The sequence below is a fragment of the Centroberyx gerrardi genome, chromosome 4, assembly GCF_048128805.1.
Source record: "Centroberyx gerrardi isolate f3 chromosome 4, fCenGer3.hap1.cur.20231027, whole genome shotgun sequence".
NCBI lineage: Eukaryota > Metazoa > Chordata > Actinopteri > Beryciformes > Berycidae > Centroberyx > Centroberyx gerrardi.
The window spans coordinates 14,617,901-14,644,340 of record NC_136000.1 but is presented as its reverse complement, the minus strand read 5'-3'; the positions used below and the strand labels follow the sequence as shown (position 1 = coordinate 14,644,340).

Genomic DNA, 26,440 nt, shown 5'->3' with positions numbered 1-26,440 from the left:
TGTTGCGTGCTGTAGGACTCGGTGTAGTGCTAACAGTTGTCGTTAAATACACATCACACGTTAAATAGTCCAGTCAAGTCGAATTTTACTTATATAGCACAGTTCATACCAGGGCAGGTCAAATAGTAAGAAAATAAGAGCATGTAAATACACAAATATACATACATATACACATGTACACATACTATAGTTCCTCTTCACCTGATATAAGTGCTGCTTGCTTTTTGATACTTAGGCTAAATTATAAATATCAGCAATGTACTGTTCTCAGCAAGGTAGACCAAGTAGCCCTGGGGACTCTTTTATAATAAGCTCTCATGCACAATTGTTTTTGCTTTTTGTTTTTTTTTTGCATCCAAATTATAGTTGTTATATATTAAAAATGTATCTTCATGGCAACATCTGGGTTTACAAAAATTAGATAGCTGGAATTTTCATTTATTTATATCATATCTGAGGCAGAAGGGATCATCTGATGGAAACTCGGATACAATTAACAAATAATTCATATTTGAGGCTCCTGGATTCCATACTGAAGAGCTGCAGTGTCTGCGGACCGTTGCTGTTGTGTGTAGTGATGCTGGAGGAGAAGTCAGCAGTCCTGTGTTTGTGCAGGCAGATGATTAAGAGATGAGTTCTCCGTCTCTCTCTGTTTTTTACTGTCTACAAACGTGTCCTCGTAAATATGGAGGGACTGTGGGCAGAATGCTCTGGGGTCAATGGACCATGGAAGTAAACAATGCAGTGTGTGTTTGTGTTTGAGTGTGTCTGTGTGTGTGTGTGTGTGTGTGTGTGTGTGTCTGTGTGAATACAATAAGGAGAAAACACAGTTCAGACTAAGTTACTAATGCCAGATATGGCCTCCTCCTCAGCAGTCTGTTAGAAAAGCGTCTTGAACAGAAGCAGGTAAGAGAGCAGAAAGCGCTGACTGCAAATAAGATAGTAGCTGCTTGCAAGGACGCAGTTTCCCCCCTGTGGTCTAACACTTCTGTGCTCGTCTTGAGACCACAAGAATACAGATACAGCTTACAGTGGACTCTTCTCCTTCAGTCTGTCTCTGACACCAGTATAAAATACATTCTCAAGCTAATTACTAGTGGACCTCCAAGCTAGGCCTCTCTTACAACAATCAGCAGGGTATGTCAGTCTAGTGGGGAAGGTTGAAGAAGTGATAGTTGTGTCCATACTATTGATGATGAGGGTGGGAGTGATACAGGCCAAGCGATATCAACAAACCAATCCACTGTGTCTCAATTCAAACTCCCAACAGTACTAAAATTAAGTTGTTGGCTACATCAAAGGAGCTTCCCAGACTCTTTCCTGTTTTGTTTTTTTTCAGGAAATATTCAGCCAGATATTTAGCCAGATTTGCTATTCTCTAGGAAGCATTAGAAACCTAATTGGCTAATCCTACATGACCTATACCCCTTACACCTGTAGTGTCAATGTAGGTGAGGAATCTGTCTGCTGTTAAAAGTGATATGTAAGTGCTATGGTCAGTGATGCTGTGAGAGATAGGCTGTACAAATAAAAAGGGGAAATGTATGTGAACCTTTTTGCTGTTCATGTGAATTATGCATGACCCCGCAAGATATTTCAGTCCCCAGTTATGACGGCTTTGACACTAACTCCTCAGCACTTCTCAATGCTCGGACGAAAGGGGAGGAAAGCCAAAAGTCCACTGAGTTTCCACTGTGCCTGCTCATACACTCTGTGCCCACTCTTGTCTGGGTATTAGCTCTCACCATTTCCATGTATGTGTGTATGTCCCTACACACTCTATAGTCACATGTTACTCTGTTACATAACTGCAGAAATCGTGAAGCTAGCCGCCTAGCACTGCAGTTTCTTAACCATGACGGTGGAGTCACATATACCTGCGTCTTAGGATGAAGCTGAAATGATGTTGATGCCACAGGAAACAACTTCAGAAAGCAGGGAGTTTAGAAATAAAAAAAAAAACTCTTACCAGATGAACTGCTAGTTCCTAGTTCCCAGGTTTGAGGAAATGTTTTTGAGCAACTAGAAATCAACCTGAAACTGTCATTGCAGGTGTCATTGTGCAGCATGGATAAGTCAGTGGCAGATTGGTTTACGACTGCTGGAGTAGACCTATGTCAACATAGCAAACAATTTATTTTACTTGTAATAAAGTAATCATGTTTCCCTTATGAATCAAATTAAGCAATAAGCCAAAAGAGGTTTTGCTTTACTGTGTTTTTACAACAGCTGCCTGAGAGGCGTTGTTCGGCGCAGTGCAGAGTGAGCACTAAAGCGTGCTGTCAAGTGATTAAAAAATCATCATTAAAAAAGAAAGTCAAATGCAAGGCAAATGTCCAATTAATCTTTGATTTTTAATCTATAATAATGAAATGTCATTCTTCTGCTAAACATCTGTTCAAGTGTAGTTCTTGAACAGTTGCTAGACAAAGTGGTCACAGGTGTTTATTGGGTGTTTTACAACGGCTTTAAACTGAACTCAGCCAGTCAGAACTAAGGGCCGTAACTTTCTGCTTCCAACGTATGTGTGTGTGTGTGTGTGTGTGTGTTTCAGGGTTCCCTGCATCCCCAGTGTCTTCCTTCTGTCTGCTGCCACTGAAGCCATGGACTAGAGCTGCGTCTGGTCCTGACAGTCCCATGGTCATCAGATGGCTCATCAACCCTCAGTGAAAATACAGAAAGTATGTTTGATATGTTTCCCTCCATGAATAACTAACACAGAAAAACCTGAATCAGAAGCCTCTATTGTCACTGATAGCAAAAAATAGGCTTTTTTAGTTTACTGTTGTAAAGTTTGACAAATATACAATTTGCTCATTATGATTAATCACTAAACTGGACAGTCCCCTGTTTCTTTGGCCCACATGGTGTTTTACATCAGACAGAAAAACATGCAGTAGGATGATTCATAATGACCTCCCATAGGGAAAAATGGTCTGAATAGTGTTGTTCTCAGAGGAAAAGATGAGGTCATGACTTATAATATTCAGCTGTTTCCACGTCTCTCTCCTCACCATTAGACTCATTGCTTTTTGCTCTGCAAAGCAATATCATGATTCTCACTTCATGGTCAGCCTATTATTCTGTTCAGTGTCAAGTGTCTTCCCCAAGAGAAAGCTTAATGATGCACACGTATTTTGTCTCGGAGGTCCTCAAAGAACGGCGACTAGACTGGCATTCATTCCCTATACTGAAGTTGTCTTTATGCCAACCATTTAACTACTAAATCCTTCACACTTCTGAGATAATGTCACCTTTGATCTGACATGGTGTGCAGCACCCATAATCTCATGGTCTCACTCAAAGGCCCTGATCGACATTGGTTGCATTATTGGCTGGAGCTGACTGGCCGGTGTTTCCTCTAGCTTGCATGGGGCGAAACTCTCTCAGTACAATAATGCACATGCAACACAATGCAAATGGCTGACAGTAACTAGGTCAGCTAAACTACAGCTTAAGTGCAGCTTTGACTCATAAATAATGCATATGATAAAGACTAAAGTTGGTGGATCTTGAACAAAGATATTTTCTCTCTGATGCCAAGGATCAAGCAGTGCTCAGCTGTGTTGTGTGGAAAGGTTTTTTTTTTTTTTAATATGTGTCCTTAATTTTGTGTGGAGATAATCTGTGCTCACTAATTCAAATCCGAGACTGCATCAGATTCGGCCATGGTTTATAAAGATGTACCATGATGACCTGTTCACCCTTTTATGAGAAGCTGTAAACACGACAGACTAATCCATTAACATTCTTTTAGCCTTTTAGACTTTTAGACTCAGACAGCAGCATTTGTTTTGCGTCAACTCTCGTCTGTCCATTCACTGCAGTGAGTCAAAACCTGATGGACAGTCACGTCACGTGGAACTGCTGCTAAGAGTTAGGCTCTCTCCCCTGCTCACTGCTCAGAGCCATGGGCCGGGTATCTGGCCGTTTCCAGCGCTGCTCTCACTCCTGGGTCAAAGCCAAGGAATGGTCAGCCTTCAAACCGCTGGTCCGCACACAGAGGCCCGGTGTCAGCGCTGTAAACCTGTGGGTGTTTGTTTCTTCACTGACAATGCTGTGAGCGCCGCTCCTCTGACACCCACGCAGCCTCAAGTGGAATGGAAGCTATGCCTATACTCCCGCATTCCCCGGGCCGAGGGAGTGAATGTGCGAGCGCGCCTTGGAAGTGTTGTTTATGACCTTGCAGCGAGGCGATGCATGTTGATCATTAGAGTCCGAGTGCTATGTAGCCATGATGTAAACATGTTCTCCAGCTAGGACATAATAAAGAACATCGCACTCCTTCGACCACTGCTGCACGACAACAGTGAGTCATCTTTCCTTTCAGTCCAGCTCAGAGTGCTGATGTGGTTGAAGATACTGGATCATACCCAGCAACCCCCGTTTGACCCTTGGTGGCAGGAAGAGGGTTAGTGTTGTTATGAGCGCGGGCGATGGGCCAGAGGCTGCTGGGATAGGCAGGTGTGTCCTGGATAAGGCCTCTGTGTTGTTGATATTACATCTGCGCTGCTAGATACTATGTTATGACCATTAGCAAGAGCTGGGAGGAGCAGTGGGAGTGGAGTGCAATTCACAGTACGTTCAAGTATGAGTACTATGATGCATTACACATCAGTAGAAGCAGACTGAGACTGCTGGCAAGGATGTAAATAAGAAGTGTGATTTAATCAGGTAATTATTTTCTAATAGGGGTTCGTGAGTGATGGACACTGGTGGCTGAAATGTATTTAAGACGCTGTGTGTAAGACCTTTTGTGTTTCTACTTTCTGCCTCTCCAGATGAGAACGTGAAGGCTGGCGTCCACCAAGGCCACCGCTGCACCCTGGGCAGCGCACACACATGATCACATGACTCTGGACATGGACGCGGTCCTGTCAGACTTTGTTCGGTCCACGGGGGCAGAACCGGGTCTGGCTAGAGACCTGCTGGAAGGTAAGACACATGGCGCTGCCCTTATGTCTCCAAGACTGGAGACTCTAGGCCAAAACACTGTGCAGAAGACTCAGTTTAGGCTGCGATATTTGGGAATTTCTATTTTGATCACCTGCTCCCTGTTGTGCTGCGGCTGTGCTCAACCGAGCAGAGGAGACGAGAGGAGAGGAAAGGACAGGAGAGGAAAGGGAAGGAAAAGAAAGGAAAGGAAGGAGGGGAGGAGAGGAGAGGAGAGGGGCCTGCAGCAACGAGCCAGCCTGCTGATTTAGAGGCCAGTGTGACGGTTTTACGAGTGCACTCCCCAGGGTGAGCTTTGTGCCCATTCATTGGAACTCATTGAGGAGTGGAGTGCTACTGGCACTTGTACAGCTTACATATAGTACCCACTCAGGAAAAAACAGGAGAGCAAAAGTGCATACAACAACAAAAAACTGCCCATATGGTCATTGGTATTGGCTTCAATATCTAAGGTTAGTACAATAGTGATGTTTTATTTTTTCATTTTTTTCCCCAAGGGCACATGTGCAGTAAGAACTGCACAGCATTTATATGTTTCATGTTGACCAAGAGCATGTGGATTCCAGGATCTAGTCAAACTGCAGTAAAAAAAATATTCTCATAGACAGTATTGTAACCTTTGAATGCAGATGCAGTGTTGTTTACTTTACTGGGATGTGCCACTGAAGCCTTTTCACACTAATCAGCCTTCCATTAGGATATGAAATCCTCACAGAGTGTTTGTGGGAGTGGTGCAGTACGTGCTTGTCCTCGTATCTCCGTGTCTTTGTGCGTATAGTTTGCACCCTGCGTCTGGCCTGACAGATGAATGAAAGTGTTGGGCGTCTCTCTCTCTCTCTCTCTCTCTCTCTCTCTCTCTCTCTCTCTCTCTCTCTCTCTCTCTCTCTCTCTCTCTCTCATTTTTTTCTGGTTCTCCTTTGGCACTCAGCCACAGGGGCATACTAGTGAGGCTAACAGACACAAAACACGACAGAGCACTCAGACAAGACAGAGATGGGCCTGGATGTCCTGTTACAGTCATATAATGCCTGCTGCTTATTTCTGCCGTTAGCTTTCCAGACCAGCATCAGTCAGCTGCTCTGTGTCCCTCCCTGTGTCTGAGTGAGGAAGGTGTGAGGAGACAGACGAGCGAGAGACAGACAGGCACATGTGGTGCTTCCCCCTAGAGGCGGGTTTATGCACTGAATCTGCACCATAGATAGTATCAAAGTGTTTTGACCTCCATTGTCAGATTCATTGTGAATCAGGATATTGATACAGGTCTAAACACATTACTGAGGCACCACTCTTTAGACTTAAAGGTGGGGTTTTCAAATTTCACAGGTAACTTACAGTTGGCTATTGTTGAGGCACAGGCAGAGTGGAGAACAGAAATCTATTTTATGCATTGGTGGAGGAAATATAGTTTTCTGTAAGTCTCGGTGTGCCTTTACTTTTATATGAACAGTAAGCAAAGGTAATTATCTCAAGAAAATTTGATTAATATTCTTAGTTTTTTTTTTTCTTTTTGCTTAAAGCCAAATGAATTCTTGTAATTAAATAATTCAGTTAGATTTTACAGGAGTGCTTGTGCATGATGATCTAAGCTCAACTTCCACTGTCCCTGTAGGGAAAATCCCCATACACACACAAGGAGCCGGTTTAATTCAAAATCCTGTAATGAGAAAACAGGAATCAATTTGGAGTTCAATGCAGCTAGTGTGTTTCTAATGGAGGGTTTAATGAATGTACATACTGTATAGTGCAGATGAATATATCAGTATTGTTTTTGCTTCAAATGGAGGAGCAAGTCGGACATTAACAAGGCTGAAACAATGCTTTACATGCTGCATTGATTGAAGGCTAATGTTTAGCAGCCTGTGAAGACGATGCATTAGGTGCTGAGTGGCTGCGATGCTGAACCTTGAATTGTATTCTCGGATTCGAGCAGCTAAAGCATAGAAATCCATAAGGCGGAATCAGGTTTGCATTGATTGACGCGACTGACGATGATGAGTGGTGCCAGGTTTCAGCTTCAGACTGCCGAGGCCATGTCTGGAGGAAAGAAGACCGCTTCCTCTAGGTCTCTTAGACAGGGAGTGAATTAATGTACCCTCCCTCACAAACATGCTCACATTACATGCAGGCGCACACTTGCTGCGTCTCTGCCTCCTAGATGTTTTTGATGTAGTCGTAGGTGTTAATGTGTGCTTTATGAAGCACAGCTAGTTCCTGTGGCGTCAGCCCACTGAGTTATAATAAGACCGAGGCTTGACTTGTGTCTCCTAAACCTGGAAGGGATTTCTGTCAGAGAGACGGCACCCAGAGGAGACAACTGTGTGTGTGTGTGTGTGTGTGAATGTGTGGGTGTGTCTGTGTCTGTGGGTCTGTGTCTCTCCTGCACATCAGGATATTGCTGTCACTTTGTTATGGGATCTGTTTCACCTCACAATCTTCATTTCTTTGGCACCGCCCAACCTCTAGCCGTTCTCTTTATGATGCAGCGTATTAACCTCAGACAAAAGCACTGCGTTACTTTATTTTACATGGGCCATATGGGCTACATATGCTGTTACAGTAGATTATTAGTGGAAATATTTATCTCTGGATATTCCTATTCACTGTCAGATGGCCATCAACCACACCTTTGTCTGTGTGTGTTCTGCAGGTAAAAACTGGGACCTCAGTGCTGCTCTGAATGACTATGAGGAGCTCAGGCAGGTCCACACTGCCAACCTGCCGCAGGTCTTCAATGAGGGCCGCTACTACAAGCAGCCGGAGACACGCGACACACCCACCCATGTCAGCAAGATCGATAGGCCATGTGCGCAGAAGCAGGAGGACAGTGCACAAGGTAGCAACACGGCAATATTACCTCCGCCGATGGCCTCGACATTTCTGTAGATGTATTTCTTTGACTCTGATGGCTTCCCATTTGTCTTTTCCCATTCCCAATCTCCCTTCCTCTCCCCGCCAGAGAAGCGTCTGTCCCGCGGCATCTCCCACGCCAGTTCTGCCATCGTCTCCCTGGCACGGCTACATGTGGCCAGCGAGTGCACCAGCGAGCAGTTCCCTCTTGAGATGCCCATCTACACATTCCAGCTGCCAGACCTCAGTGTCTACAGTGAGGATTTCAGGAGCTTCATAGAGAGAGACCTCATAGAGCAGTCCACCATGATGGCTCTGGAACAGGCTGGTGAGTACTATAGATAATAACATACTATCCTACTGCTGATTTGGCATATGTAACAGGATCCTATGCATCTTAATGTAATCTTTATTTAGAAGACTTGGCCAAGAATGCAGCAGCAGCACTTGAAACTTCAGACAAGCACCAGTGCAAGTCAATAGCGGAGAGAGAGAAATAGACGGTGAGACTGAGAGTGAAACTGAGAGTAAGACAGAGAGAGAGAGAGAGCAGAGCAGAGTCGCACCATCGTCTGGAAGCAAGACAACAAACTAATTCAAAGCATCCACAATTCCCAAAGGATTCATCTTCCAGCTAAAGCTTTGAACTCACTGAGAGAAACTAGTTAGTGAAGTTTCAAATCTTTCAGCAGGCTCTTCCACGCAGAAGGTACCAGAGACCACAAAGGCTTTCTCACCTAATTCTGTTCAAGATTTGGGGATGGTCAACTGAGCAGAATATTGGGGCCAATAAACTATACTGACCTCCACATTCCTGTGTTATATAAATGCATAAATTAGAGAGAAGCTGTCCTAAAAAAAAAGGCTTATAAATAAAAGTTTACCACTGACTGAGCCAGCCAGCCCTGGATTTACTGTTGTAACAAATCTCACAGCACCATGATAAACTGTATCTAAATTGTATCCATCAAAAACTGCTTGTAAAGATACAGAGCTGAGGCATTCATATAAAAAATATCTCTGTAATTAAGTAAAGGTAAAATAAAGTGGAACAACCGGTTTTCTTTTAGCCTCACTCCACCTGATCTGGGATGGGTGCTTGAATCTAAACTGTGATAGTGCATGTCATGCTTTACAGGTTATGTGGGGGATTCATGAATATAACATCATTCATTAAACAGACTGGGAATTAACATGTGGCCATCTTTCCAGAACGGGGGAAAAGATTTAAAAAAAATAAAATAAAATTAAGGGAGACAGAATAAAAGCATCTGCATTTTCGAGCACATCTACACTGAGGGGCAAATCATTCAGAGCCTCTTCTGTGTTTACTGTTGTTAAATAAATGATGCACTCGGATCACCCCGGGCTCGGAGCAGTGAGGCTGCATGCAGCAAAGCAGCGTGCGGCGCCCGGGGCCGTGAGGCAGCCCTCGCTCCCTCAGGGACGCAGTGCTGTGGGAGGGGAGCGATGGAGCCAGGCTCAGGGGAGGAGAAACTGGAGATACTGTAGGAGGTGTATGGAGGAGGAAGACGTTCAGAGTTGTTTTGGGGAGACTGCTGAGCATTTGAGGGTGGGTGCAAGCATATGGGCCGTGCTAATCGTTGCCTACAATGTTCAGCTATTAAGGCGCTTATGCTCGCTGGCTAATTGTCCTCAATGGCCCGTTATTTGTACATGCTCCAATAATGATAGACTGAGAGACATTAGGTTACATTTGAATATGAGTCATTTAAAAGAACATGGACTGCTAGACGGAAAGCAGTGCGTTGGTATCTATGAACTCCTTTCTGTTACTTGTACCAAACGTTTCCAGACATCCTTGTTACAGACAGGCAGAGTTCATCTTTAAGGTGCATGCAGCCTGTCCAAGACTGTTTTCTCCATGTGTGCAGGTCGTCTGAACTGGTGGTCCACCATGTGCACCAGCTGTAAGAAGCTGCTTCCCCTGGCCACCACTGGGGACGGGAACTGCCTGCTGCATGCTGCCTCTTTAGGTGAGCTACTCGTGTATACAGTCCTTAATATATTACAATGATATTTGGTGTAATGTAACAGTCCTTGAAAAAAACATTCAGCAAGCAGCTTGACGTGGAACAACTGTGCGATGTACATGAGTCAGTGTCACAGCTGTCTAACAGCGTCAGCTCCGTGCCACAGCTGCTGAATCCAGAGGAGAGAGAGAGAGAGAGAGAGAAAGGAGGAGGGCGAGGGGGCGATGGAAAGGAGGGAGGGAGGGAGATAAGTGACCTACAGAGAGTAGGAGACCGTCAGCTGCAGGGTTCGGGGCTGACAGCCTATCTAGGGCCAGGCTGAGGAAGATGGCCGACTCCCCAGTGGGAGGAGTGCTGGAGCAGGAGAGGAGCTGCTGGGGATGGATGCACCAGACCTAATGTAATCTGCATTGACAGACAACTAAGGCCCTTTGATGAGTGATGAAAGGCATTTTTAGACATGAAGGGAAGAGCTGAGGTCGTCTCAGAATGATTAATCAACATACTTATGTATGTTGAAGCAGTTGAGAATTGAGTTTCAGCCCATGTGTGCCTCCGACAAGCGTGTTCATGTCTTAAATATGTGCTATGGCATGACTATGATGTTATTTTATTATGATGTTATTGTGCCGTTTTGGTCGCATACATCCTCCATCCTAACATGCACTAATGACTGTATGTGTGTGTGTGTGTGTGTGTGTGTGTGTGTGTGTGTGGATCAGGGATGTGGGGCTTCCATGACAGAGACCTGATGTTGAGGAAGTCCCTGTACACCATGATGAAGAGCGGAGCTGAGAGAGCGGCTCTGAAGAGGAGGTGGAGATGGCAGCAGACCCAGCAGAACAAGGAGGTCAGGAGAGCGTCCATCTTCCCACGCTGCACCTTCTAAATGCATCACTTCCACTCTTTCGCTAATGACACATTATTAAATCCATATGAGCAGCGAGGGACCAGCCCCTTCTAGCCTCTGGTAATAAGTGTTGATTTTAGCTTCCTCGGTCCCATATTTGGATTAATGCCGCAAGGAAAAGCTGCTCATTTTCTTCATCCATTTCTTTCTTTGATGCCTACATTGGTAGCAGTGTTAACACAGTCAAATCCTCTGCATTATCTCCCCCTTCTCTTGATATCCATAGATTAAAGTATTAAAGATATTATTATTATATTATTATAATTATTAAAGATAGGTCAGGCAAAGAGCTAGCCCAGATGTATGTATGTATTTAAAAGTGCCTACATGTGTGGGTGTACAGAGCTTCAGGAAACAACCTTGTAGATGTAGATGGAAGTACAGAAGTGGAATAATAATAGACATTATGTGGGTGAGCATGAGCACGTGCTTACCAGAATTTCCATTTTCCTATATGTGTGTGTGTGTGTGTGTGTACAGTCAGGGCTGGTGTACACTGAGGAGGAGTGGGAGAGAGAGTGGAATGAGCTACTGAAGTTGGCCTCCAGTGAACCACGCACTCACCTCACTAAGAACGGCAACACCAGCGGAGGGTAAGCTATTGAACTCTCACACACACACACACACACACGTATCTCTGTTCCCAAGACACAACACACATTACATTACTTTAACCAGAATCCAGCAAGGTTTACTCAGTAATCATTGTATATGATAAACAGAGGGAAACAGAGCAGCAAAAGGCAAAATGTGCAACATCACACAAGTCGCTGGAGAGATCAGAGAGCACTATTGGTTTTTCGCTGCCCCTGAATGAGTCGCCGACAGGAGGGTCCCCAGGGTGTCACTGTGATCAATGTCCTCAGACTGGCTGCCTGCTCGCCCTCTCACCCCGCATCACACCGCCCTGCATTACAAACCTCACTATAGGCCAGTGACCACAGAAGGCTTTACAATTAAAAAAAAAAAAAAGAAAACCCTGACCTTTTCACTGAGATGGATTTGTCAGGGAAACCCATTGCTCTCACTTGCACTGCAGTTCTCTCAAATTGTTTCCTTGATTTAATAACATGGTTGCAGCTCACATGTGACACTCTGCCATCTACTGGTTATCTTCAGTATTCATCATTTCTGGTGTGATAGTCAACCCTGAGCAGCGGAGCAGAGTTACTTTTAGCTGGAGCAGGTGATGTGATTTGTGTTCACCCCTGTTGCATAAACAAGTGTGTGAGTGGGTTTATCTCAGGTCAGAGAAGCAGGTTGGAAACTAACTCTGGTTTCCTCCTCCTACGCACAGAAACCTTGTGGTGTACTCTGTTTCAATTTCCACTGAAATAAACATACAGTACACACGCTTGTTCACACACAAGCTGATTGATATGGTGAAAAAAAACAAAAAAAAACAATAATGAACAGAAAAGATGACAGTCAACTGAACACTGCAGTCAAAGGTCTAAAACAGAATGGAAAAACTTATACTCGCTGTGGGTTGAAATGTCATTCATTCTCAGTCGGGTTTTGTGACTGGCCAAATAATTACCGTTCTTATAGATTCTTATAAAGTGTTGACTGCAAAGTGAAATGTGCAATTTCTATTGCCAAACCTCATTACACAACAGTCAAAGACTGTTCCTTTGTGGTTTTGGGTGACAGCAGCAGCTGAAAATAACACACCAGTTTGACATTGTTGATTAATAGTAATTCACAGCGTATTCACAGTGTCGACTTTTCCAATCCCACCACCTCTAACATTGAAAACATCCCATTAAGGAGTATAATTTACTGATTTAGTCTGGTGGTTTTAACCTCTCATTGAGTTTGACTGTAATACAGTAATCAGGTTAGGGATGTTTGATGGTCCTAGTGTGCGATGAGCCCCTAAATAGGATGAGTGGGATTCACATATTAAGAGGCTCTTCATTAGAGTGAATTTGGCAGCGTGGCTGTTTGTGCGGTTGACAACTTAATTGTTGCACATCCCCGGGTCCCCTGATGGTTGCATGCCTGAGCCCAAGCTCTGCTCTGCTTCTCTCTCTCTCTCTCTCTCTCTCTCTCTCCCTCTCTCTCTCTCTCAAACACATGTATGAACAGATGGGACTTTGTACGTTGTAGTCTTTACTGTTAAAGTTAGCCTGAGGGCAATGCTTAAAACGGATCCAAGTTGATCAGATCCAATTATGCAGCAACATGATTGACAGATACTAACAGATACTATTATTATTCTGGGTTTAGGTAGATGTGATCCCGTCAGTCACTACCTGTTCTCATAGTATCCCATGATCCCAGCTCCTGTACAGCATTGTGTGTTGTTTTCCTGCAGGGTGGATAACTCCGAGGACCCGGTCTACGAGAGTCTGGAGGAGTTCCATGTGTTTGTGCTGGCCCACGTGTTGCGCAGGCCGATTGTAGTGGTGGCTGACACTATGCTCAGAGACTCAGGAGGAGAAGGTAGTCTGCATGTTGTCTCACTCGTCGTCTGCATGCATGGGATCTCATAAGCAGTTGACTGAGATTAAAGATGCTGTTCTGCCCAAATTCCAGCGTTTGCTCCCATCCCGTTCGGAGGGCTGTATCTGCCTCTGGAGGTGCCTCCGAGCCGCTGCCATTGCTCCCCCCTGGTCTTGGCCTATGACCAGGCTCACTTCTCCGCCCTGGTGTCCATGGAGCAGAGAGACCAGCAGCGTGAGCAAGGTAAACAACGGTCCATCATCACAGAGCCCAGCCAGGACACACTTGTCACATACAGTCTTGATAGAGAAAGCTGATGAGATCTGCACCAAATTCTTGGGATTTCCTGACCAGCTCTTAAAAAATATAAAATATCACCTTTCTCGTAATGTGCAATGGTCAGGCAGTTTCACTCTTTGCTTTTAAGTTAGTGGGTAGATTGAAAGAGAGAGAGAGGGAGAGTGGTCTGCCTGTCCTTCTAGAGGTGAATAATGTATGAGACAGCCGTCTAATTACCTGTGATCCATTATTAAAACAGGCCAGCAGACAGCAGGAACCAGGGAGTGGCCAACAGAGAGAGAAAGTGGACAGCGGGCCTCTTCTCCTTAGTTTCTGAACATTGACCAAGCCTGGTTGTTTTGTGTACAGTTACTCTCTCTGTACTGCCACTGTTGGTTAAATCTGGCTTGCTACAGTAGGTGTCTAACTGGTTTTTATGCATTTGCCTCTTCTGTAAGAGTTTGTTTTATGGTGCTTTGTAGAGCACCTTTGTATTGATTTTGTTTTATGCTACGGAGAGTGAGTGTTGATTTTTTGTTGTGGTGACTGACTTCTAAAGCCCCTATGTGTACAACATTTACCTCAATATTATCATGTTAAATTAATTTTGATAGCATAGGTGTAGAAAAATCAGACCATCGTGGGGAAAATTGGTTTATTCTAGGTGTTGCTTTCTATTGTGTTTATTCTGTGTCCCTGGGTCGGGTACGACTTGAGGGAAATGTGCAGGACGGACTTATGGCACAAAGGAGAAGTCTCAACCACAACAGGAAGAGGACTGCCTCACTCTACTTGTTTGTAGCATGGAGCATCAACTGTTGCTGTAGTTTAAGTTACTACAGTCCTGAAATAATCAGGATAAACACATTATTCACCATGTATTGTCAAGAAGAATAGATCCACTCTACTATACTCTACTGTACAGCTATGCCCTGGTTAGCTGTCTTTCAGTATCATAGTAGCCTGTTAGCGAAAATGTTTCATTAGCATTTAATTTAAATGGCAACAAATTTATATAAATTCCACATCTGTTTGGCAAAAATTGCTTTGCTTGCTCAATCTAGTTGTAACTAAAATATTTGCGAGAAAAAATATCTTTTGTCACACATAGATTAGCCAGTTACAAACACACATTGTATACAAACACTGAACGAGTCAACATCACTCAATACGCGCTGAGAGAGCGCTATTTCATTAGCGTTGGGCAAACATAAATTCCAAACCAGATACTGATAATGTAGTTGTAATTAAAATTAAAAAATATTTTTTTGTTACACATATCCTAGATTAGTGTGGCTAGTCAGTATAGCACAGACTTTATTTTTGGTGTTTCTTGCAAATCCCATTCGTATTTTCCATAGGGATTTTGGATTACAACCTGTATGGCAAAAAAATGCAAACTTTAGAGCCTACAAAATTACATCAGACAGATTCAGTTCTCCATTTCACATCACATCTTCTGTTTATGTCTTCTCTCTGCAGTCTGCAGAAAGGGGAAGTTTCAAATTCTACTGGTTGTAGCTTTAATACTTGCCTATTCAGATTCTAACTTTCCCATTCGGGATGCATTGCCCATGCTCGAGGTCAGAGTAATCCTCACAAGGAGTTCCTTTAAGTAACAAATAGAGTGGATCTCCTTGACAACCAGCCTCAGTAGTCACAGCACTCCTCTGTATCTGCCTCAGTGGGTGGAACACACTTGTCATTTGCGTGGGCAGCTAGCCAACTCTCTCTCTCTCTCTCTCTCTCTCTCTCTCTCTCTCTCTCTCGCTCTCACACACACATACACAGACACATTTACACACACTCTTTCTCTTCTCTCATTTGCTTTTCTTGGTGTGTGTGTCTATGTAAGGTCCTATTCTCGGCCTATAGACACCAACCTAGTTATTAAGGCAGGGTACGGCCGCTGCAGTCTCAACAACACAGCAGACTGGCAGACAGACATGATTACTAACCTGCCGTTCCCGCCCTGAAGTCATTCTCCATAAAGCCAGCAGCACATCAAAGCCAAACTACACCATAGCCCGTAATTGTTCAGCGCTCCCACTTTTATTAGGGTGTTTTACCATGGCGGAGGGAATTCTCCTTTTGTCCAGCAGATGGTGCTTATGTCCAAAGAACCCACAGTAGCTCGATCACAAACTCGGTGCATGACCGCACTTAGCCATTCTGGTACAAGGTGTCCTCTGATCCGATCAGAGTGCATTTTGTCTGCAGTCACTCTGCAGAATGTTATCAAAACACATATGCTTAGCTCAGTGCATTTATATATCATGTGATGAATGATATTACCCAGCAAACACACAAAACTATCTGCTGTTCTGTTTCTCTGCATTCCCATGGAGTAAGAGGTGTAGTTTTATGTTTCTGCACAATGTTCAAAATGAATGACCAGGTCATTGCCTTTTTGGATTATTCCCGTATTCCTGGGTTACTGAACAGTATGATGTTGCCATATTGGCGACATCAGTAACCTTGACACTGTTCTGGTACAGATTTGCCTTGCCTCCTCTGAACAGGTGCCAGAGAGACAGAAAGGCAGAGGTTCAGACAGACAGACAGACAGACAGGGCTGATCTGCCACAGCCAATTAGGGCAGAGTCGCCCCAGCCAGCCCCTCAGCCCTCACCACATCACCACATATGGGCAGGGTCCCGGGCTACCGGGGCCCCAACAAACCAACCCTCTCTCCTCCCGTCCGCAAGAGGAGACAGACTCCTTTCACAGGCCGGCCTCTGTGTGGGTGTCTCAGGTGGAGGGTCGCTCTCAGTTTCCCCCCAGCCAGTGAAGAGCAGCAGAGGCGCTGCTGGCCTGTGTGTGTTCAGGTGCCAGAGGCCGGGTTAGAATACTGGCTCTTTCTTCAGCTCTGTCTGTGGAAGATTATAGTAGAGTCCCTCCCAGTAACCTGAGTCTAAATCACACTGACACATCACGCCACTGCCCCTTTTATGGCCTGCTTGCATGGCTGCTGGGGCTGCATTGATGGTGGCTGGTGGATGGTGAGAAACCAACTGGGGAGGGGTGACCAGAGTCAGGGGTTACTGCAAAGGATGAGGACTTTCTTTTATTTCTGTTTTTTTTTCTTTTTGAACACATTAGTTCCCAAAAGAGCAGTTAAGTGTTTTTTGAACCCAGTGTATGTTTTCTATCAGCCAACTGCTGCTCACCTACTGTGTGATAATGACTGGCTCCTCAGTAGCCGCCACTGGCCATGCCTGTTATCGGCTTGTTTTTGCTCCTGTGGTTAAGCGACTTGTGAGTGGAGCTGGACCTTCGGAAAACTCTGGAGCTATTTCAAGCTCTGGTCCCAGTATCAAAAGACGTCCAGGTTTTCTTTGGCATCCCGTCATCAACCCTCTAACCCCCATTTCAATGAAGTAAATGGTCGTCTTTTACACAAAGACCACCTACATAACAGTGTGGTATAGCCATCCTGCTCTGGCTAGGTTTCACTGCTCTATCTATTAAAGACATCCAATGTCTTACTCACCACGCAGTCAACATAATTATATCAATATGTTAATGAGATATAAAACATTTTTTTGTTGTTGTTTTATGTGTTACTTCAAATGTGATGCACTTGTAATTACCACCATGTTTCCGCTGTTAAAATATGTGTGGCAAAAAACTCAGGCTTGTTTATATGCATGACTGCTGTTTACTGTGGTGAATTGAGCCCTTTAAATCTGCAGCTGTGCAGAGTGGCCAAAGTCAGGAATTCAAATTTGTGCATATTCCAGACAGTACAAATTGTTCTTGAATAGCAGTACAGAGGAAACCTTGCCTCAGTGTGGTTGCTGTGAACAAAGGTTGTGATGGGTGACTTTGTCCTCTAAAGGGAGTAAACTAAAGAGAATCAATAATCGTCTGTTTCCATCAAATAAGGCATGGTACACTTGAGATACTCACTTTACACATGCTAAAAAAAAAAAAACACATATGCAAGATATTTATGTCCAGTCAGGTCCTGTAAATAAATAAATAGAAATGTTTATTCACCTCGTTTACAACAGCTGTTTCCTCACAGGTTACACCCAGGCTTCCTCCCCCTCTCTCTGTCTGCATCCCCCTAATTCAAAGATGCGAAGCGAGGCGAGGCGAGCTAGCAGCTATGTTGCTGAGCACACAGCTCGCATTCCACGGCGGGCTATGATGTCATCCGTGCATATGCTATGGGAATCGGTCGTTCAAGGACAGCAGAACACGGCTGCCAACAGGGATAGTAAATACATTACAGCACACTTTAGTCCCCCAGAGCTCAATTGGCAGTGTTAGATATTGGAACTGGACCAGGCCCAAATGGGAACAACAGCGCACACAGCACTTCGGAATGGCGAGAAGGGAGGACAGCTGCATCGTGGGAGCCGGGACGCAACCCCACAGACCTCCGCTGCCCGCTGCATGACCTGAGTGGGAACTGAGTGGGAGCTGGTTCTGTGTCGCCTGTGTCTGTTCGTGTGTTTGTGCATATGATTGCATTTTTTTTATTTTTTTTAAATGTTCTCAGCAAGATACTTCTTTAAGGAGACGTCCCACTCCACCCATTTTCCCCCAGATTTCAGCACTGCCATGCCAATATTTCCATGTGTCTCTGGCAGCCGTGTCTGACTCTGTAGCCAGGCTTGCTAACGTGTTACCAGTGATACCTTTTTTAGATAGTTGGTGTGAAGTGCTTTTTAATTTGCAGGTATGACGCAAAGGCAACCTTGAGATCTGATGACAAATTTCCAGACAAGCTCAATCCCTCAGCGGTGCTATTAGTGATATATTTGCTCTGCTGATGGTATGGAATGTGTTTGCCCAGCGTCTAGTGGCGTCAGATAGAAAGAAGTGATCATATCAACAGAGAGGGCAGACTAGTCTGGGTGTGGCTGCACCGTTTTTCTGTGGGGGGAAAAAAGAAGGCATCATCATCACTATTTTTGACTCCCACTCAACACGCACGATACACACCACACACACACAAGCAAACACAGAGACACAAGAGAGTGTGAATGAAGATTTGACTTGCAGTTTCATCAGTGACACAGGAGGGGCCGTTGCTGCTGGTGTATCTCTCTCTATGAAGCCTGCAGAGCAGAGCGGCCTATTGGCAGTGAAAGGATTGATGAGGCAGGGAGGAGACTGTATGTTCCATCTGGGACTGACAGTGAAGGCTGGAATGTCCTGGGCCTGAGCAGCCTGTTTCTCTCTGCTGTCATGTGGACAACAGCCCCCACACTAGGTAGCCTGAGGAGAGCTGTCAGGTGGGCCAGAGGGTCCAGCAGTCCTCCTTTACACTCTGATTGAAACACACACGCAAACACATACACACTTGCACGCCTCCCACGAGAGGAAACCCGGGTGGGTGTCTGTTTTATGTTCTGTGTCCAGCGATTAGTGTTGAAAACCTCTTCCTGCAGCAGAGAAGCAGATCGTATCAGCGGAGGATGAATGAAATTATTTCAGTGCCTCTGCTCAGACACTGTACTGCTGCCTACGGTTGCACAATATTTCTCAAACAAATCATCACATCACAGCTCTGATCAGCAGTAGGTGAGAGAACCACTCAGTTCCTCTGAATCAAAGTGGTAGTGTCGTCATGCCAAACTCCCACCACTTCTGTTTCTAGTATTGGTGCGTACATACCTCAGCGTACGAAGCCTTTCCAAGCCCTTGCTCGCAGACTGGGTCACCAGACTTTCCCTTTATGTGACAAGAGTATGTAAAAATGTGGAAAGACTGGCTGCAGTAGGCTAGACAGGCTTGTACAGTAGCACCAGTGAACCAGGACAGGCACCGGGTCTGTGTTATGGGAGAAGCAACCAATTTAAAGGTTTTAAGAGTCATGGCTGAATGAGGCCCCTCACTGTCTGGATGAGTCAGTATGGCTCTATTAATATGTGGAGAGTCAGTATGAGTGACACTCATTGGTCATGGTCACTTCTCTGCGGATAGAATACACCTATATTTTACCCTCATATAATATGCTGAGAGTCATCTGGGATAAGTAACACGTGGCATTATTCTAGTGTCGGAGATAAAGTGATACCATGATGGCCTTGTGAGCATGGGCAGTGTGTACTGTAGTGTACCTTGGTAAAGCGAGACCAGACTAACTTGCTGATAATCTCATCTCTTCCAGCTGTTATCCCTCTGACCGACTCGGAGCACAAGCTGCTGGCACTCCATTTCGCTGTGGATCCTGGGAGGGACTGGGAGTGGGGGAGGGACGACAACGACAACGCCAAGCTAGCCAAGTAAGACCTACAGTATATCACAGGGAGTGGATATACTGCATGACACAGAGATAGAGGCGCTGTCTGCCAAAGTAGTCCCATAAAGAGTGAGAAAGTGCCAGGTCCAGGCCATGGGTGCTCTCTCCGTCTATACACAGGGCTCTTGTGGGGGATTTAGCTCTGCTTATGGGCTCCAGGCTCTCAGGTCACTTCAAAGAGTGAGCAGAGAACAAATTGTGAGTCATGTCAGTCATCTATAGGGTTTCCCAGGAATGGGCTTGCTAAAGCAGAAACACCCTCACTGGATTGGCCCCATGGTTTAGGAATGAGTTTATGTAAGGGTTTCTGTTTCACATTCCTGCCAGTCAGGGGGTTAGCTTATCCTTTAACAGGCTGCAGTATGAACAATTCACATATGAAGCTTTGTGAACCCAAACTATAGATAAACACAGTGAAATACAATCCTTAACACACTTCACACCATCTCTTCATTTCACCCCTAAAGCATTGCATGCATAGTTGTTAATTAGGGGTTCCACTTTGTGGAAATGGTTGAACGCAGGGGGGTTTATGCAATGTTTTTAAAATTTCTGTAATTAACTAATTCAATTTTTTTAGTTCAGTAAATCATCAAACAATGTCATGAGGATTTGGTTAAAACAGTTGTCAAATGTGAAAAGTGAAGTGTGGCCATAACACTGCTTGTTGTTAACCATGATTGCATATTATCCTGCAGTCTCATCCTGTCTCTGGAGGCCAAACTCAATCTGCTGCACAACTACATGAATGTAACGTGGATCCGAATTCCATCTGAAACAAGGGTAACTTTTTTGGCACATATGTGTCGTGTTTGTCATGGTTAATTTAGCTCAGTACGGATACTCCATTCCAGATGGTCTTGAAATCATGCGATCCTATCAATTTTGTTTTATTGTCAATGTCAGGATGCAATTTTACAGTCAGTAACTCACAAAATCATTTATGAATGCTGATTAAGAAACATAGTTAAAGCAGAGTTTGTTTGCATCAGTCTGAACTATACTGTGAATCCATGAAGGCTCTCTGTTGATAAAGTATTGAATTGTCCATTCCACCAAGAGGGTGTGAAAATGTCACTAAGAAATTATTGTTTGTACTCTGTTTTGTTTCTCACTGTGTGTGTGTGTGTGTGTGTGTGTGTGTGTGTGTGTGTGTGTGTGGGTGTGTGTGTGTGTGTATGGTTTGTGTGTGTGTGCGCGCTGTAGGCTCCCCTGGCTCAGCCAGAGTCTCCCACAGCCTCTGCAGGTGAGGATGTCCAGTCTCTAGCTGAGTCCATGGACTCTGACCGCGAGTCTGTCGGCAGCAACTCCAATGTCAACACCGGCAAGCCCAGCAAGGAGAAGGACAAAGACAAGCAGCGCAAGGACAAAGACAAGAACCGGGCAGATTCTGTGGCCAACAAGCTAGGAAGCTTCAGCAAAACCCTGGGAATCAAGCTGAAGAAGAACATGGGAGGTCTGGGTGGCCTTGTGCATGGCAAAATGAACAAATCCAACTCTGGCTCAGGTCGTACCGGGGAGAACGGAGGGGAGAAGGTGAAGAAGAAGGAGTCTAAGACCACCAAGGGAAGCAAGGAGGAGTCGGGCCAGTCAGCCAGCTCCACCTCTTCTGAGAAGGCCACTAGCCCCTCCCCTACAGACAGAGACAGACCCTCTAGCTCCTCCCCCACTGAGAGACAGGACAGTGCAGGGAGAGTCTCGGGGGACAAAACCCTTGACAACTGGAAATACAGCACTGATGTCAAACTCAGCCTCAACATCCTGCGGGCTGCCATGCAGGGGGAGCGCAAGTTCATTTTTGCAGGCCTCCTCCTCACCAGCCATCGGCATCAGTTCCACGAGGAAATGATCAGCTACTACCTGACCAGCGCCCAGGAGCGCTTCAGCCAGGAGCAGGAGCAGAAGAGGAAGGAGGCCGAGAAGAAGCCCCCTGCCCCTACTGAGGCGGCTGTGAAGAAGCCTGAGCATGAGAGTGTCTTCCAGAGGGAGAGGTCCGACAGCTCGCCCGCAGAGAGCTGCTCTCCAGTCCTGCCCCACCACACCCACACCTACAACCACAGCCACAACTCACAACCTCCACTGGCCCTCAAGATGCAGGGCAGGAGCAGCCCCACTCCTGCAGCCCCCCTTGTCTCCATCCCCGTCCCACCTCTCACCCCACCGCTAACCTCCCACCACGCCTCTCACCCAGCCCCAGCCCCCGCGCCTTACTCCTCCCCCAGTATTGGTGCTAAGAGACCCGGGCCCGTCCCCGTGTCTGCCCACTACAGCCATACACCGCCCATCCAGAGGCACAGCGTGATTCACTTACGAGATGTCAACGTGCAATCCTCCAACTTCCAGGACGACCCCTACAAGCCAGTGATGGGCAGCCTAAAGACATGCGCCACCTATCCCCAGCAGAACCGCACACTCTCATCGCAGAGTTACAGCCCTGCTCGCTTGTCGGGGGTCCGCACTGTTAACACCATAGAGCCCCTCTCCTACAACATGCCCGGTGAACACAAGTCCCACACCTACACCAATGGATTCGATGCGGGAGACATTCAGGACTGCCTGGAGTTTGCTGACGAGGACCCCTCGGCTCACACCTGGCTCAACCAAGACAAAACCAAAGGGCGGAGCTCTGGAGGCCCTTTGTATTGCTTTCAGCAGCGCCGCTGCAAGAGGGAGAACTGCTCCTTCTATGGCAGGCCAGAGACAGACAACTACTGCTCCTACTGTTACAGAGAGGAGCTGAAACGCAGGGAGCGGGAGAACAAAGTGCACAGGCCTGCATAGCCACCACCGCCACTTCAGCCACTTGTCAGCTGGTCCAACCTAAGGCCACAGGAGACTGAGGAAACGACACCATCTGCACTCTGCATTTAGCATAACATAATGGCATACATTTTCCTACTCTGTTGAAGAATGCTCTTCTTGTATCCCTGTTGCCCCGCCCTTGTTAGTAAAGAGTACTACTTTATGATGGGGGAAGCAGAACTTGAAACAGTGAGCAGCTTTGGCCAGATATTGTGCTATTTTTGTGTTTTCTGTCTCATTGAATTTAGTCTTTTACTTGTTTTAGAGTAAAAGTCTGTCCTGTGCTGTATTTTCTGTATGTAAGGGAAAGTCCTGTATTTTTCAGAGTACAAAAGAGTTGTGTCTCATCTGGAGGGAACATTTTGGCTATTTTAATCAGTTTGAATGCAATACTTCTGCTTAGTTCTTCGAAATGTGTTTGTGGAAAAATTGTAGTTGTTTTGCGATCAAAAGAAATACAATGGGAGGTAAATACTAAACTTATAAGCAATAATTTGGTGATTTTTGCTACACCCTCTCCCAATTTTGTCTATGCACCAATGATAGTTACTGTAGGTTAACTGTGTCTTGTACATTGTAAAGGATTGTCACAGTGTGCTTTTGTAAAAGAATTTCAAATCCAGGAATAAAAATGAATAAAACTTATGGATTATAATGTTGGATTAGGATCTAATGTAAAGCTATCTAATTTGTAAAATATACCTTTGTTCTTACCATGGTGCAAGGGTCTGGTGTGTCAAAATTTGACTCAAAATGTTGTGTAAGATATCACAAACTTATGACCTTAGTCAAACTCCTAAATATCACAAGCACTGCCAAACTGACTTCTTTAAAAAAAAGTTACCATCAGCAGTTTTAAATTGCGAAATGTACATTATGTGCCAAACACTGAATAATATGCATGGGATGAATTGGTTCTCAGATATGCAGTGTTTATGGTGTGTTTCTCTGAGTCGCCTGTTAACCACCCTGTCGGTAACTGTGTTAGGTGAGAAGAATTGTGGGTTGTGAAAGCAGGCCGATGCCTATCTGTCTGAAGTGTAATTACGTGTCTCTGCCCCACACACAACACTGTGTGCAATCATGCTATTAGCACTATGTGGTGACCTACAGTATAGATGTGTCACCGGTCCAACGTGAGATTGTCTGTTCTTCTTACATATCTAGAGGCCATTTAAAAGAAGCACCTGCTGCTAAGAGCACCTCAAGCCTTTTGTGATCATCAGTGCTTTAACCAATCAGTGGGTTTCAAACCCCGGGCCTCCAAGTGCTTTCTGCTCATTCAACATGACTACTGTAAAGACGCAGTGTTTGTGTTGCTGTTTGTTCTGGTGATGCTTGGATAATATACCACGCTGTCCTTAACTGAGTGTGTCCTGGCCAAGGATGTCCACTGCTTCCTCGGTTCGCTTCTGTCTTTCTACTCTACACACTGCAGTGTTCCTCCTCCTTGTTTCTATATGTGACCAGTTCATGGACTCTCACCATGTTAGGACTGTAAGATATGATTTTGTATTCCTTTGAGAGTTTTACACTACTTTAAATTATTAATTTGCACATTAGGTACAAATGTAAATATGAAAAAAAAAATAGTTTATTGTTACAAATATGATGTGTCTGTGTCATTTTTTTATGTATGGAGGTGTAATAATGAGAAATCTAGAGGATATAATTTGAATGGTCAGTCTGAAGAAAGTTTAACCAATATTGTAGTGCAGAGGGTTTTAGAAGGGTGACATTTTGAAAGAGTTTTTATAACTTGCTATTTTATATTAATTGATGGAACCAATTAAATCGCATTGGTTTGTTTTGAGACTCTCATGCACTACAATAAACATCTTTTTTTCTTGTCAATACAATGTTATATTCCTTTCACATTTCCCCAATTTCTGGTAAGGCCTAAAAGCAGTTCAGAATGAGTTGAAAGTACTAATCAACTAATCAACACTGAATTTGCTTGTGGTCTTTTAAACATACACTGAAGAGTATCACTTTAACTGTCCCAGTTTTTGCTGGCAGTTGCAACAGGCGCTCATACTTACCCAACGTCCAGAAGAAGCCATCCAAATTTTTAGAATAGGGCAGTTACCATGGTTATTATGATGGTCAGAACGAATGGAAAAGGTAATTAATCTTGAGTTCTGCTTTTAGAATAAGGCAAAGAAAATGGAACGAGAGGAAAATTCCCACCAAAATCGGCCTGAGGTTACAGAGTTGAGATTGTTATGAGTCAACTGCCAAGTAGGGCAGCATTCCAGAGCCGCGTTCCTCCAGAGACCGGCGACAGGATTGCTAATACACAGGGAAACAGGCCTGCAAAAAGCAACATGACATCTGCAAGTGCGTTCATGTCAACTACACTCTCTGTCCCAGTGTTGTTGAAATCTAGTGAGGGCTTGTTGGCTGTGCGTGTGTCATACATCAAGACAAACACAGTATCGAACGCCACATCAAAAGAATTCAGAAGATGTTAGGTGAATCCAAAGAGAGGTGTGATCATTTAATTAGTCATCGTAGGTGTGGATGACTTTAATTGTGGCTTAATCCTCAAAACAGAGGCAGGGAGCAGCCTATGAGGAAAGACCAGTAAGACAGCCCGCAGTGTTTCATCCTAGCTTATGAAAAAGTTGTTACCAAAGCCTTCCAGTCCACATATCATGACTGTCAGTGGAAAACAGTGTACATCCAAAAGTTTTTAGAAATTCAGAAAAACAGGCTTATTTTAAGATTGACGGCCATGCATTTTTGAAATTATACAATGGGTTATGAAAGGGTTTCATAAGCCCAAGGTTCATAAGATTTTCTCAACCCATAAAGCCCCATGGCATGGAATTTCTCAATTCAAGAAAGGCAGGTGTTCACCTAACAATTGTGGTGTGTTTGCTGAGAGTCCTTTCATTTTGAAAGGCTGAGGAGAAAAATGCTGCAGTAGGCTGACAGTGTACGCCATAGTGCAGTGTGTGTGTGTGTGTGTGTGAGCCTAGAAACAGACTGACAAATCAATCCCTGCACTGTCTGTCAGGATTCTCAAATGACCTAATTTAGTGCTTATATGTATGAACCTCTAATGCACCACAAACCTTGGGGTCTGTGGTGCTTTTCAATAAAAAATCTGGGTCATTGCAGTTAGTTATGGATCTCTCAAAGAATAGAAAGTAAGCATGGAAATGAGGGATGAAGTTTGCTTTTTAAAGTTTCCACAGTTCACATGACTAGCAGGCTAGTGCGTCCTGAGTTGGTGGAGTGAGAGAGAGGAGAAGGTTGCTCTGTGGGCAGCAGCCTGTTGTGTGTGGGACGAGCTGCATGCTTCTGAGCAGAGTCTCGTGACTGGGCTGGTAGAGAGAGCAGTGTGGGTTAGAGTCAATTCTCCAATTGTTTCCCCATGCTCCAGGTCATGGCTGTGGACTGTGGCTGCTAATCATATGGAATGATTTGTTAACTTTTGAAGAATTGACATTCAGGATGAATTACATTGTCAAATCCCCATGTGATGAGTAATGTTAGTCACACGTTTGCATGTGAGGGCCTCGCTCCTTAGCAGTGTATCCCAACCCCTTGTATCCTCCCTATTCCATAACAAGTGTTGAATGAGACAGAGAGCATTGTCTTCCCATTTCTTTGGATCCCCTTTTCTTAGAATTTCCTTTGAATTTGCATGAGGGCCCTCCCTGCTGTTCAAAGCAACAAAGAGCTCTATCAGGCGTACAGCAGTCTTTTGGCAGGCCTCTCATCCTCTCAAAGAGGAGAGAGCACAGACTCCATGTTGCCAAATGCATTGAAGTCATTTCTAAACCAAGGCGCTTATTAAAAAACACAAGGATAATTCTAAACTGCCTCATATTTCCCTTTCAGATGCATCTGTCTCATTTCTCACATAATCAAAACTCATTAGAGGCCTTAACACAACAGAATAGTTCATAAATATTGATTATTTTATGGTAAGCAGTT

The 26,440-nt window shown here is 44.8% G+C and overlaps 1 protein-coding gene across 2 annotated transcripts in view; it reads left to right on the top strand.

The window, feature by feature from the left end:
* The window catches only part of otud7a (OTU deubiquitinase 7A), a 38,131-nt gene extending 13,826 nt beyond the window's left edge, over window positions 1-24,305 (top strand). Inside the window, exons 2-13 of one of the 2 annotated variants that reach the window (XM_071896480.2) lie at window positions 2,555-2,681; window positions 4,782-4,935; window positions 7,601-7,786; window positions 7,910-8,128; window positions 9,696-9,797; window positions 10,517-10,644; window positions 11,185-11,297; window positions 13,025-13,152; window positions 13,246-13,395; window positions 19,559-19,673; window positions 20,389-20,473; window positions 20,897-24,305. In XM_071896480.2, coding sequence (XP_071752581.2) covers window positions 4,851-4,935; window positions 7,601-7,786; window positions 7,910-8,128; window positions 9,696-9,797; window positions 10,517-10,644; window positions 11,185-11,297; window positions 13,025-13,152; window positions 13,246-13,395; window positions 19,559-19,673; window positions 20,389-20,473; window positions 20,897-22,471 — 2,886 coding nt within the window. In that variant the 5' untranslated portion in view covers window positions 2,555-2,681; window positions 4,782-4,850 and the 3' untranslated portion in view covers window positions 22,472-24,305. Of the gene's footprint in view, window positions 1-2,554; window positions 2,682-4,781; window positions 4,936-7,600; window positions 7,787-7,909; window positions 8,129-9,695; window positions 9,798-10,516; window positions 10,645-11,184; window positions 11,298-13,024; window positions 13,153-13,245; window positions 13,396-19,558; window positions 19,674-20,388; window positions 20,474-20,896 lie in introns of those variants that run through there. The other variant, XM_071896482.2, reaches the window with a different exon arrangement.
* Window positions 24,306-26,440: the final 2,135 nt, after the last annotated feature.